Source organism: Gopherus evgoodei, chromosome 1 (genome assembly GCF_007399415.2).
Source record: "Gopherus evgoodei ecotype Sinaloan lineage chromosome 1, rGopEvg1_v1.p, whole genome shotgun sequence".
NCBI lineage: Eukaryota > Metazoa > Chordata > Testudines > Testudinidae > Gopherus > Gopherus evgoodei.
In genome coordinates, this window is record NC_044322.1 from 32,586,221 (window position 1) to 32,600,815 (window position 14,595).

The 14,595-nt window shown below is 38.9% G+C and overlaps 1 protein-coding gene across 1 annotated transcript in view; it reads right to left on the reverse strand.

Annotated features, from left to right (window-relative positions):
- The window catches only part of CWF19L2 (CWF19 like cell cycle control factor 2), a 178,033-nt gene that overhangs the window by 108,817 nt on the left and 54,621 nt on the right, over positions 1-14,595 (reverse strand). Inside the window, 2 exon segments of the mRNA XM_030560734.1 lie at positions 4,923-5,015; positions 8,203-8,299. Coding sequence (XP_030416594.1) covers positions 4,923-5,015; positions 8,203-8,299 — 190 coding nt within the window.

Sequence of the window (14,595 nt, forward strand, 5' to 3'; positions counted from 1 at the left end):
GCATAGTTGGCTGTGGAACAAATGCTCTCCATTGCTGATTTATGCACCAGAGATGTACTCATCCCACTGGACCATTTCTTAGAAAGCTCTCTTAGACCTTCAACTACATTTACAACCTACAGTAATTCAAACTGATCTCAAAGTCATAGATGCCCTGTAAAACAAAGTTCTGACTGATATCTGAGAATCTAAAAACTATATGAAAGACTTACATAAATCTAATGGCCCAAGTCCCAAGACAGCATTCTCTACTAACCATCTAAAAAAAAAAAAATCAAGATTCCAGACCAAAGGGTGATGTAGGGTGGGAAATATATTCCAAGAATCTGAAGACCAAAACATGCAAGTAATGCACTAATCCATACCACTAACTGCTTGGAAAACTATCAAGGAAATCAACACTTCATGTAGTTAGAAATTATTATTACCAACATTTGCCAAAGAGTTCTATATAGCAAAACAGCACTCAAGTTCCAGTGACACTTCAGAAAGGTCAAAATATACAATAAAAGAACTTTAAATAGCTAATTTTCATCAGTATGGATCAATCCAATCCCCATAACCAAACAAAGAGAATGTGATTAAAAGAGTAACAACCCTTTCATGTATCAGAAAGACAAGCAGCTTTCTTTTCTACATAATCCTATTTAATATTTATTTTTGAAATCCCTAAGCCTCCTTAAACTTTGCTGGCACCTGATGTATTATGCGATCTGAACAATGTTTCTGTGTGTATTAAATTATAAGCTCTTTGGAACAGGAACCTTATCTTATACATAAGAGCACATTGTCAAACAATAACATTTTTCCTCAAAATGTTCATTACAATTTGAACAGAAGCAGCTACATTTTTATGTGAAATTAAAACACCTAGCCACATATTAATCTCCACACCACGGCATGTAAGTACAAATTCTGCCCTTGGATGTTCAGTGAGGTTTGAGACTCTCAATGACTTTGAACAGAACAGCAAGGGCAGAATTTGGCCTTTAGTTTTGATCTTGTTCCCCAAAGCATAGACTATTATTTTTATATCACAGCCCTATGTTTTCCACACTATCATTGCACATGGATGTACTTAAATTGTAGGGTATTTATTCCAATGTAGTTCATATAATATGTTAATTAATAAAGTCTTCTAAGTGTTCAGCACATAAGTAGTCCCGCTGAAGGACTAAGACTATTCATGTGCTTTAAAATTATGCATCTGCCTGCCTAAGCAATTTGCTGAATCAGGGCCTAAGAGTCAGAGCAATATTCTACTGTTCTACATACAAAGTGCCTTTTCCCCCAGAGCTACTTAAACAATAGTGCCAAAAGTCAGTCAGTTTGGAGGTTATAGGTTAAATTGATATGTTGTTATGCCTAACCCAGGACAGGCAACCTCTGGAATGTGCCGAGGGCGGCACGTGAGTGATTTTCAGTGACACTCACACTGCCTGGGTCCGGGCCACCAGTTCGGGGGGCTCTGCATTTTAATTTAATTTTAAATGAAGCTTCTTAAACATTTTTAAAACTTTATTTACTTTACATACAACAATAGTTTAGTTTGTATATTATAGACTTATAGAAAGAGACCTTCGCAAAATGTTAAAAAGTATTACTGGCACACGAAATCTTAAATTAGAGTGAATAAAGGAAGAGTCGGCACACCACTTCTGAAAGGTTGACAACCCCTGCTTTAACCTCATGCTTCAGAGCTAGCTAAATTGGGTTCAGAATGCTGATTTAAAAGTTCCAGTATATAGAAAATAATCTGTGATGCATTCAGGGATATCAGATATTGACATAATTAGAGGTGTGAATAGAAGAAAACCTAATAAAACTGCTTTGTACTACAAATTATTTTCCATTCCTACCTTGGTGTTACATTTCACAACATCTTGTTACTGAAGAGCTTCCCTAAGTTATTATGGTCAGATATACATTTGTGTTCTTCAGTTTTTATATTTGTTTAGTTAAGAAGATAAAACTTTTCACTCTGTAATGTTCAGGATACAAATTTGAGACAACTTCAATATAATAATAGGACCTTTCTTAGCTACTCCAATGTAATGAAGTATGAAAAAATTGTGAATAGCGCATTCCAAATCACAGTATCAAAAATAATTTATTCTCTCAGATTGCCTGTTTAGATTTATTTTTAAAAACAGTCTTTCACATGACGTGTTACCAAAACATTGCCTACAGGAAAACAATAACAAATGTGTGATTAGGAAAGCTAGCATGATATTTAAGAATGTACAAGTTATTTGGGAAAACTGTAAAACTTCACTGGACCAATCTCCTCTAGTAACCATCTTTAAGGAAAAAGCAAAAACAGGCAGTCCTCGGACTTACGACACAGTTGGTTCCTTACAATTGCGTCGTAAATCAGAACGTCGGAACCGCAATCTACTCCACTGCGGGACCGAGCGCCATAAACTCGAAACCTATAGGGTTAAGTCAAATCAGGATGTCAATGTAGAAGTGTCATAAGTGCCGTTCGTCGTAACTCAAACAACGTAAAGTCAAGGACTGCCTGTAACACCTAATCTTGCCCACAATAAACATAATAGTATAAACAAACTTCCCTATCCAGATTACAGAATTCAGATTTCAACACTGATACCTCAAAACAAACAACAGAATTAAAACTATTATGAGATCTCAGCTAATAAAATTATAATTTTGCTGAGCAATTACTGAACACTGTGCAGAACAGCAGGTGAGCCTCCGATGGTCACACTCCTGACTCTTCACAGCATGCTGTCTGAGGAATTTGGATCCAACCTGGCACTCAGAAGACAGGTACCACTGCTTATTCCATGCTTCTAAGGCAGGTTTAATATAGCTACAAGAGGCAATTAAACCTGACCACTAGCTCCCTGTGCGTGCGCTCTCCTACCACTGAGTATCATGGGAAGGTACAGCCACAACATCCTTGTCAAGTTCTCTTTGACCTCACCCCAACATCACAGTCAAAACTCGGCTGGGGTTTGTAATCAGAATTTGAGAATTCACTGGCATTTTTCAACAACACTGGGTTAACCCTGGTATGCTGGCCAACATTTCCCCATCAATAAAAGACAGATGGATATGCAAATCTGTGTGAGAGCTACTGCTGAGAACATAATAGCATGCAGTCGCATTAGTATACATAGTCCAACTCTCTGAACTCTCAGGATAAAAAGCCTCAATTACAACAATAAGCCCTATGCAGGCAGACTCCATGACTCGTTGCAGCCTAATCTTTTACAGTAAAATACTTTGGTGTCTGAAGGATGCTATTATATAAACCCAAAAGGAATTGAGTAGTTACACAGAAAAACACATTTTTCATTTGTAGTTACGTGTGAATATAAAATTAACAGGTTTTTTTTCACACATTCAGTCATTTAATATCCCATTAATACCTCCTAATTATTAAATCTTAATGCATTTTTTACAAGACCTTGGAATATAATTGCTCACATCCAAAAATAGCCTAATTTTTCATCCAATCACAGCATCAGGTTTCCATATATAAGATATTTCAACACTCCAAACTTCCAGATATTTTTTAAAGTTCAAACCTGTACTTTTAAATTGGCAATATCAGATTGAATGCTATCAAGCTTTTTGGAAGTCATAAACCAACAAATGCACTTCAGCTAAAAGAATATCTAGAGCACTAAAAAATAATTAAACAGGACACAAGCAAATTTTTAAAATGCTTAATATTTCTAAGGTATATCTTTAGATGATTTATTGCTCAGCCTAATAAAGTAGTACCTTTTTGGTGAGAAATGGTATGCTAGTAACTTAAATATGCATTTCTTATTGCAATACGTATTGATAATAATTTATCTTTAAACGGAAGTGAATAATCAGTATCTCTGTTTTCTTCTGTTTTTGGTGTTGGCTTTTAATGCCTTTTTCTGAGTTCACCCTAAAAGGCACAATTATGCTACTTATATTTACTTAAAATATGCTTGCTCCCAATCCTTTATAAAAAACAGACATCTCTAAAAATAATGAAGTAAGCATATACACAATTTGCTTCTAAAAAGATAATATGCCTCTTGTGATCTAGAAGAACTATACTGTACTTTGAAATTGTAATTAGCACACTGGAAATCTAACTAGTTTCACTTTCTATCTGCATACTTACTTTTCAAAGTTTTTAATTTCTAGCAGCTTTATAAATATCAGATACAAACCTGTCTAAACAGGTTCACTGGACAAAGTCCAATCTGATTTACTCTATATTGACTTTACGTCTATTTTGGGGTCCATAAATCTGAAGATAGCTTCATACAATCTAAAACTGTAATCTTCCTTCCAACTTCAGTTGTGGTCTATATTACCACCACAAATTACTGTTAGAAATAGTACCTCATCCTGTCCAGATGGAGGCAGTTTGTTCTCTCTCTATATATATATATATTTTTAAAGTAAACTACTGCAATGGGAATATGCTCAGCATCACCTGAAGACATAAGGCACTATGGACACTTTGCCAGTATTTTACCAATGTAAGCAAAGTAAAGTGAAACCTGAATACTGTGGACAAAAAATACCCAGTATCGAGGTGCCATGCAATGGCTTAACACACTGCTTAAGAGCTGTAGGAAGAGTCAAATCCTGTTCCAATGGAATCACTGGGAGCCGTACTATTCAATTACAACAGGAATTTGGCTCTCATGAGGTGTGTATATAGGGCATCACCCAGACTTTGAAGGATACACTGGGAGGAACTGCATCCAGAAGGAGTTTATGACATTTTCCCTACAGCTATACAGTCCTACATTTTAGCACTCCCTAAATGTCTTGACTCTTTTACAGATAGCCTTTGTAAATTTCAACATCTAAATTTAAAAATATCATTACTACAGGTACTTTTTACCTGCATTGTGAGTTTTATACTAGCACATAACAATGGAGGAACATTTTTCCCTTACCTCCTTTTCAGGTTGTCTTGCAGGAGTCTCTGTTCTACTTTCTTTTAGTTTGCGTGCATTTTCAAGCTGGACTTGAAGCTTTGAAGCTAAATCCTTTAAAGAAAATGATCAAAATGAATTAATTCAGTTGTTTTAGCTCTTATTTACAAAAATGTATATCTCAACTGTCCATTTCTCTTGCTTCTCCATATTTTGTTTATTTTTTAAAACGCCAGCTCACAGGTATATAGAAGTACTATTAACTGTAATGCCAGTGCCATTTGAACAATTCCTTATTATAGGTACAAGATCAAAAATTTTTCCAAAAAATTTAAGACAGATGCATCCGAAGCATTATGGCACATAATATCATTTAAAAAAATAGCACTTCCATAACACATTACATTTTCAAACACATTGTTCAAATATTAATCAATTTATGCTCATAAAATCTGCAGGTAAGCGTAACAGCCATTATACAGATGGGAAAGCAAATAGAGGTAAGTCTAACCTAATGTAATGTACACCCTTTTCCAACATCACCCTTAGTTTATAAGCTCCAGAAAGAGTATAAGGGAGCATATTTTACAGCTGCTCCTACTGCATAGATTTATCCTCCCTTAAACACCACCTCAAAATTTGGGCCGAGACTGAATATAATCTGGGTTTTGGATGACCCAAAGACAGAAGAGTGAGACCTATTTGCATTCTCCCATTAAATTGTTTTTCCTGGTATAGTCCTCTCCCACTCCTCATTATACAGACAAGGTGGATGAGATAATACCTTTTATTGGACCAATTTCTGTTGAGGAGAGAGACAAGCTTTTGAGCTACACAGAGCTCTTCCTCACGTCTGGGAAAAGTACTGAGAGTTTCACAATTAAATGCAAGATTGAACAGATAGTTCCCTTAGAATATGTGCTAACTACTTATGCTGAACTATCTGTTCAATTATGTATTTAGCTGCAACACTCTCAGTACCTTTCTGCAGACCTGAAGAAGAGCTCTGTGTAGCTCAAAAGCTTCTCTCACCAACAGAAGCTGCTTCAACAAAAGGTATCACCTCACCCACCTTGTCTCTCATATTCTGGGATCAACCTTGCTACAACAACACTGCATAGTTCCTATTACATAAATCACAGCAATTTAGACTCAATGGGCTAAATTCAGGGCAATAGAGCAAAATGTAACAAATTAATTCATTTGATTTACATTTATTATTAAAGAAGGGAAACAGGCCTAAATTGCTGATTCCACACAATGATAAACACTATTTTCAATATAAATAATTAAAATAATATGAAATTAACAGCAGCATTATAACATAATAATTTTGACTATTACTAACTGAAATCAAACAAAGTTGCAAAATATCTCACATATACATCATTTGTATTTACAAGAGTGCTTTTATTGAGAATATTTTCTTCTGTTACTTAAAAGAACACTGACAGCATAAAATCATACTTCTGTCCAAATGCTTCCCTGTATTGTTACATGTATCAGCTAAGATTACCATGACTAAAAATTAGAGAATTAGAAAAATTATGGGTTTCCCATGTCCCCCACAATTTAGATTACTTTATGCATTTTATAGCACTTGGTGTATAATCAGTTTCACTGGTTTCCCCTGTATGGCCTAATACCCAATTTCTCTCATTTGTGTGAGTTTTTCAAATATCAATAGGGAAGAGAAAAATATTCAAAAATATGAGTTTAAAATCCCCCAAATTGGCAGTGAGACTTAGGGGGGGAAACATGTACTATCTGACATTATTTTTAGTTCACTTTTAGATTTTAGTTGTTTTCAAAGCTGACTAGATTTCAGCTTGGCAATGTCTCTTTACAAGCTATCTCTGTTTAAAAATATGCTGCATATACATTTATTCTGATGATTATGCAAAGGGGAGAACAAAATACTGATGTAAAATAAGATCTGAACATAGTTATTTACAATGTATAGGGTGACCAGATAGCAAATGTGAAAAATCGGAATGGAGGTTGGGGGGGTTATAGGTGCCTATATAAGAAAAACCCTCAAATATTGAGACTGTCCCTATAAAATCAGGACACACAGATCTGTGCAAAAAATAATCTGTGAGGACATCATAAATCAAAAAAAAAGTCTGAAAGCCACTTCTTGTTCCCGGCACAAAGTTATAATCTTATTTATGACTTCATAATTACAGCAGTTGCTGTAGAGATGATGTCAAACAGAATTATTGCTTCAGGGGAGACTCATGCAGCAAGCATAGATGCATGAAAAATAAATTATCCTTAGAAATAAAAACAAAACACAAAGGACCACATTGGTTGAATTGTTTCTAAAATGGACATTTTTCACCATTGTCCATTAGATTTTTGCAGTACGTCTTTAAGAGCATCTATGCACGACACAATAACTTGCAAAACATAGCCTCAATCTAACACAATGAGACTGACATGGTTGACACCTCAAGATGTTACCACAATACATGACAATAATAAATAAATTCATAAATAAATAATACAAAAATTGGGGGGCATGTGCCAATCTTCTGGTGTTCCCAGAACTGTAAGTTACTGTGTTACCTCTCTCAGCAACAGTAAACCACAAGGACCTCTCTGTCAGAGAGTGGAAGTTTGTTGGACACAGTTCTCACTTATCACCATTAGCTAAAAGGCATCAGATAAACCAATATTATGTATCTATAGTGTTATGTAATAAAAATATCTTTTTGGAAACAAGAGTCTTTCAAATCACACAGCAATGTTCCTGATTTTTCAGTCTGCTTTAGCAGTTCCAGTTCAGACTATGGTGCCAAACCTGCAACTGCTAGGAGCTCCAGACTCATGGGGAGCTCCCCCACCAGGGAAGGTTACAATCATAATCTTGATGCTTAGCGCTCATATATTAATGCAGGGCAGCAGGACTACAAGTGTCGCTGACTGAGGTCTGTGGTGATAACAGGAAATCAGAACGCCTCCACCTTTATTTTGAAATTGGAGGAGCACATTGCAAGTTTCCCCTTCTCCTGTTCAACAAAAAACCTCTATACACTGTCTCTAACTCTCACATAAAGAGAAAATTGTTTTCGATATGGTCCCTATTCTACAAACCCCTACAGTGCTGAAGCCCCTCCCCCATTGACCCCAGAGCATAGCTATTTGTAGGAGAAGTATGGAAGAAGGTTGCACATTAAATCCTGAGCCTGATGAAATGGCTTTCATAGTACTTTGGTCAAAAGGAGAGGCCAGTTCAAGCTCTGTGAGCGTACAGTACATGCCATCTGCAGTAAATCAGGACAACTTCAAAACTTACCAAATTTCCCATCAGTTCTGCTTTCACAATCTTGGCTCCCAGTCTGTTCATCTCCTCTTCACTAAGGGCCTGGGGTGTCCCATCCTTTGAAGTATGTCTGATTGAAATACCACAAGCATTCACAGCCCAGAGGAAACAAATAAATATTTACTTAATTAACAATCATTGCACTGGCAAACATGTTCAAATGCTGAAAGTAATTTAAAGCCATCATAACCACAACTATCCTTCTACAAATCCTTTCATAATCATTAAATCTCTCTAAAGGACAGACAAGAACTTTTGAAAAAGATGTGTAAATACAATGTGCATAAAGCTAAATATTCCTTTGGTTTTGGGATCTTTTAGGATGAAAGGCACTATGTACTGTGCATTTTCTTGGCTCAAGGGAGCAATAAATAACCAGTAGCAGGTAAAAGTGGGCTATGCATGCAGTATAGCTTCCTGACAGGACAGACCAGTTGGATCCAAAAAGTTAGCCCTTCCAGCAGTACCAAATCATCCCGCCAAAGACCCTTCCTCCTCTCTAGCACTGCACCTTGTCTCCATCTCATAACAATAAGTCTGTTTATAAGCCCTGAAGCAATAATTCTGTTTATGACATCATCTCCAAAGCAACAAGAAAACCTCCAAGTGGATAAACAACTGGTAGGTTATGTAGTTCTTCATTTCCCAAAGCTTAAGTTGTTCTTGGATTTATCTGCTCAGAGGACAAGCTTTAATTATGAAAATATTATAACTGATATGTTAGAATCTACATTGAAAGTTAATTGGTGAATCTCCCCTAGAAAAATTTTTCCTGTTATGGGGGATAGAATGGCCTACTGAACTGGGAGTCAGAAATGCATGAGTCCCAATCCCTCTCTCTGCCACTGACTTACCAAGTGGCTTTAAACAAGATATTTCACCACAATTATTCCAAGACTGAATTTCCTCATCTATAAAATGGAGTTAATACTACAGACAGCAGTGGTAAAAATAATTGGTGGTCATATTGTGGTTTCATAGATTCATAGATTCTAGGATTAGAAGGGACCAATGTGATCATCTAGTCCGACCCCCTGCACAAAGCAGGTCACAGAACCCTACCCATCCACTTCTATAACAAACACCCATCCTATGTCCGAGTTATTGAAGTCTTCAAATTGTGGTTTGAAGACCTCAAGCTGCTGAGACTCCACCAGCAAGTGACCCATGCCCCACGCTGCAGAGGAAGGTGAAAAACCTCCCAGGGCTTCTGCCAATCTTTCTGGAGGCAAATTCCTTCCCAACCCCAAATATGGCGATCAGCTAAACCCTGAGCATGTGGGAAAGACTCACCAGCCAGCACTCAGAAAGAATTCTCTGCAGTAACTCCGCTCCTATCCCATCCAACATCCCATCACCAACCACTGGGCATACTAATCTCCTGATAATCAAAGATCAATTGCCAAAATTATGCTATCATATCATACCATCCCTTCCATAAACTTATCAAGCTTAGTCTTAAAGCCAGATATGTCTTTTGCCTCCACTACTCCCCTTGGAAGGCTGTTCCAGAACTTCACTCCTCTAATGGTTAGAAACCTTCATCTAATTTCAAGTCTAAACTTCCTAGTGTCCAGTTTATATCCATTTGTTCTTGTATCTAAATTGGTACTAAGCTTAAATAATTCCTCTCCCTCCCCAATATTAATCCCTCTGATATATTTATAAAGAGCAAGCATATCCCCCCACAGCCTTCTTTTGGCTAGACTAAACAGCCAAGCTCTTGAGTCTCCTTTCATATGACAGGTTTTCCATTCCTCGGATCATCCTAGTAGCCCGTCTCTGAACCTGTTCCAGTTTGAATTCATCCTTCTTAAATATGGGAGACCAGAACTGCACACAGTATTCCAGGTGGGTCTCACCAGTGCCTTATATAACGATATTACACACCTCCTTATCTTTGCTGGAAATACCTCGACTGATGCATCCTAAAATCGCATTAGCTTTTTAACAGCCATATCACATGGCGGCTCATAGTCATCCTGTGATCAACCAATACTCCAAGGTCCTTCTCCTCCTCTGTTGCTTCCAGCTGATGGTGTCCCCATCTATATCTAAAATTCTTATATTAATCCATAAGTGCATGACCTTGCACTTTTCACTATTAAATTTCATCCTATTACTATTACTTCAGTTTACAAGGTCATCCAGATCTTCCTGTATGATATCCCGTCCTTCTCCGTGTTAGCAATACCCCCCAGCTTTGTGTCATCCGCAAACTTTATTAGCACATTCCCGCTTTTTCTGCCAAGGTCAGTAATAAAAAGGTTAAATAAGATTGGTCCCAAAACCGATCCTTGAGGAACTCCACTAGTAACCTCCTTCCAGCCTGACAGTTCACCCTTCAGTACGACCCCCTTGTAGTCTCCCTTTAACCAGTTCCTTATCCACCTTTCAATTCTCATATTGATCCCATCTTTTCCAATTTGACTAATAATTCCCCATGTGGAACCGTGTCAAATGCCTTACTGAAATCGAGGTAAATTAGGTCTACCGCATTTCCTTTGTCTAAATAATCTGTCACCCTTCTCAAAGAAGGAATGGGGTTGGTTTGGCACGATCTACTTTTAGTAAAACCATGTTGTAATTTGTCCCAATTACCATTGACCTCAATGTCCTTAACTACTTCTCCTTCAAAATTTTTTCCAAGACCTTACATTCTACAGATGTCAAACTAACAGGCCTATAGTTACTCGGATCACTCTTTCTCCCCTTCTTAAAGATAGGAATTATGTTAGCAATTCTCCAGTTGTACGGTACAACCCGAGTTTACCGATTCATTAAAATTCTCGCTAACAGGCTTGCAATTTCATGCGCCAGTTCCTTTAATATTCTTGGATGAAGATTGTCTGGGCCCTCCGATTTTGTCCCATTAAGTTGTTCAAGTTTGGCTTCTGTCTCAGATGTGGTAATATCCACCTCCATATCCTCATTCCTGTTTGTCATCCTTCCATCACCCCTTAAGCTCCTCATTAGCTTTATTAAAGACTGAGGCAAAGTACTTATTTAGATATTGGGCCATGCCTAGGTTATCCTTAACCTCTTTTCCATCCTCAGTGTTTAGTGGTCCCACTTCTTCTTTCTTTGTTTTCTTCTTATTTATATGGCTATAGAACCTTTTACTATTGGTTTTAATTCCCTTTGCAAGGTTCAGCTCTACTTGGCTTTTAGCCTCTCTCACTTTATCCCTACATGTTCTGACCTCACTAAGGTAGCTTTCCTTGCTAATCCCACCATTCTTCCACTCCTTATAGGCTTTCTGCTTTTTCTTAATCACTTCTCTGAGATGCTTGCTCATTGAGCTTGGTCTACAACTCCTGCCTATGGTTTTTTTCCCCTTTCTTGGGATGCAGGCTCGTGATAGTTTCTGCAGCTGCGACTTAAAAGTAATTCCAGGCCTCCTCTGCATTTAGATCCACAAGCTCTTCAGTCCAATCCACTTCCCTAACTAATTTCCTTAATTCTTTAAAGTTAGCCCTTTTGAAATCAAAAACCCTAGTCCCAGATTTATTTTTGTTTATCTTTCCATCTAGTTTGAACTGAATTAGCTCAGGATCACTCAAACCAAGGTTGTCCCCTGTCATAAACAGATAGCTAAGGGTTAATGTCTCTTTCACCTGGAAAGGAGTAACCTGAAACACCTGACCAGAGGACCAATCAGGAAACAAGACTTTTTCAAATCTGGGTGGAGGGAAGTTTGTGTGTGAGTTCTTTATTTTGTCTTGTGTCTGTCCCTCTCGGCTATGAGAAGTGATTTTTTTACCTCCTGTTTCTAATCTTCTGTTTCCCAGTTGTAAGTACAGAAAGTGGTTTATATGGTTTGTTTTTTTTTGTATTTACATGTGTGTAGTTGCTGGAGTGTTCTGAATTGTATTCTTTTTGAATAAGGCTGTTTATTCATATTTCTTTTAAGCAATTGACCCTGCATTTGTCACCTTAATACAGAGAGACCATTTTTATGTATTTTTCTTTCTTTTTACATAAAGTTTTCTTTTTAAGACCTGTTGGAGTTTTTCTTTAGTGGGGAACTCCAGGGAACTGAGTCTGTGCTCACCAGGGAATTGGTGGGAGGAAGAAGTCAGGGGGAAATCTGTGTGTGTTAGATTTACTAGCCTGACTTTGCATACCCTCTGGGTGAAGAGGGAAGTGCTTGTGTTTCCAGGACTGGAAATAGGAGAGGGTGGAGTCCCTCTGTTTAGATTCACGGAGCTTGCTTCTGTGTATCTCTCCAGGAACCCAGGGAGGGAACACCTGGAGGGGGAAAGGGAAATGGTTTATTCCCCTTAGTTGTGAGACTCAAGGAATTTGGGTCTTGGGGTCCCCAGGGAAGGTTTTTGGGGGGACCAGAGTGCCCCAAAACACTCTAATTTTTTGGGTGGTGGCAGCTTTACCAGGTCCAAGCTGGTAACTAAGCTTGGAGGTTTTCATGCTAACACCCATATTTTGGACGCTACGGTCCAAATCTGGGAATAGGTTATGACATCCCCTACAACCATTTCTTCTATGAGGTCCTCACTACTCACCAAAACCAGATCTAAAATGGCATCCCCTCTTGTTAGTTCTTCAGCCACTTGGTGAAGGAATCCATCAGCTATCACATCCAGAAAAATCTGAGCCCTATTATTCTTGCTAGCACTTATCCTCCAGTCTATATCTGGGAAGTTAAAGTCTCCCATGATCACACATTTCCCATTAGTGTTTACTTCATTAAAAACATTAAAGAGGTCTCTATCCATATCCAAATCAGATCCCGGCGGTCTGTAGCACACCCCAAGCACTATCTCAGGGGAGGCTCTAGTAGCTTTCTTTCCGAGTGTGATTTTTGCCCAGACAGACTCTGTCTTGTCCATTCCATCACTTCTTATTTCTTTACAGTTAACCTCCTCATTGATGTACAATGCTACTCCACCACCTTTGCCTTTATTTCTGTCTTTATTAAACAGCATATAGCCTTCAATACCTATACTCCAGTTATGACTACTATTCCACCATGTTTCTGTTATCCCTATAATATCCGGTTTCACTTCCTGCACCAGTAGCTCTAGTTCCTCCATTTTGTTCCCTAGGCTCCTCGCATTAGTGTACAGACATCTTAATTTTTGCCGTTTGGCTTCACTCACATTCTTTACCCTGTTAGGCACAGACATTCTACCACGAGCATCACCTGTTAGTCTGCTATCTACACTGCCCTTCCTCCTTATGCCAATTCTTCTGTCCACGGCTGTATCCCCTCTTGCTTTGTTTACTTCCCTCTCAAGGTTAAATTCCGGCATGGAGATCTCCTGGACATCTCCCAACCATCTCCCCCAAATTCCTAGTTTAAAGCTCTCTTAATCAGGTCGGCGAGCCTCCATCCTAGAAGTCTATTTCCCTCCTTACTCAGGTGAAGTCCATCCTGAGAGAACAGTCTTCTGTCCGTAAATGCTTCCCAATGGCCGTACATCCCAAGGCCCTCCTTATAGCACCACTGCCTGAGCAATCTGTTGACCGCCATAATCTTGTCACACCTTTGCTGCCCTTCTCTAGGAACCGGCAGAATCCCACTGAAGATCACCTGAGCCTCGATTTCCTTAAGCGTCTTCCCCAGTCTGGCATAGTCTCCCTTGATACATTCCAGAGAGTATCTAGCCGTATCATTCGTTCCTACATGAAGGACAATCAACGGATTCTTTCCTGCTCCCGCTAGGATCCTTCTCAGCCTCAGGTCCACATCCTGTATCTTAGCACCTGGCCGACAGCACACCCTTCTGTTCTCCCGATCAGCTCTAGTTACAGGCCTGTCTATTCTTCTCAGTAAGGAGTCTCCAATCACATAGACCTGCCTTTTCCTGGTGACAGTGTGGTTCTCTGGTCTATCCCCCGCACCCACTGGCTGCAAGTCCTCTCGATTCCTATTCCCCCTTGCAATCCTCCTGGGGCTCATATTTGGTGTTGCCTCCATTGACTCCTCCCCTCCTCTTGTAGGACTATCAGCTCTTCTCTTTTTCCTTGCCCTCTCTCCTTCAGTGGCCACCTGCTGTGCCCCTTCTTCATTTTCCAACTCTGCAAACCTGTTCCTGAGTTCTATTTCTCCTTCACTGGCCCATCTTTTCCTCTGCCTAGTTCTCTTAGTCACCTGCTTCCACCGTCCACTTTCCTCACCCAGCAGTCTCTTCTCTGAATTCTTTGGTCCTGCTTCCATCTGCACGTCTGAGCTTATCCCTTCAGCCCCCTCGTGTCTGTGCTCCATCATCTGCTCAAACCCCCTCCTAAACTCAACCAGAGTTTCCACCTGCATCTCCAGTCCTCGGATCTTTTCTTCCATCAGCTCTGTCAGACGGCACTTCATGGAGACAAAACTCTTTTCAGGCACTCCCTCCAGGATCA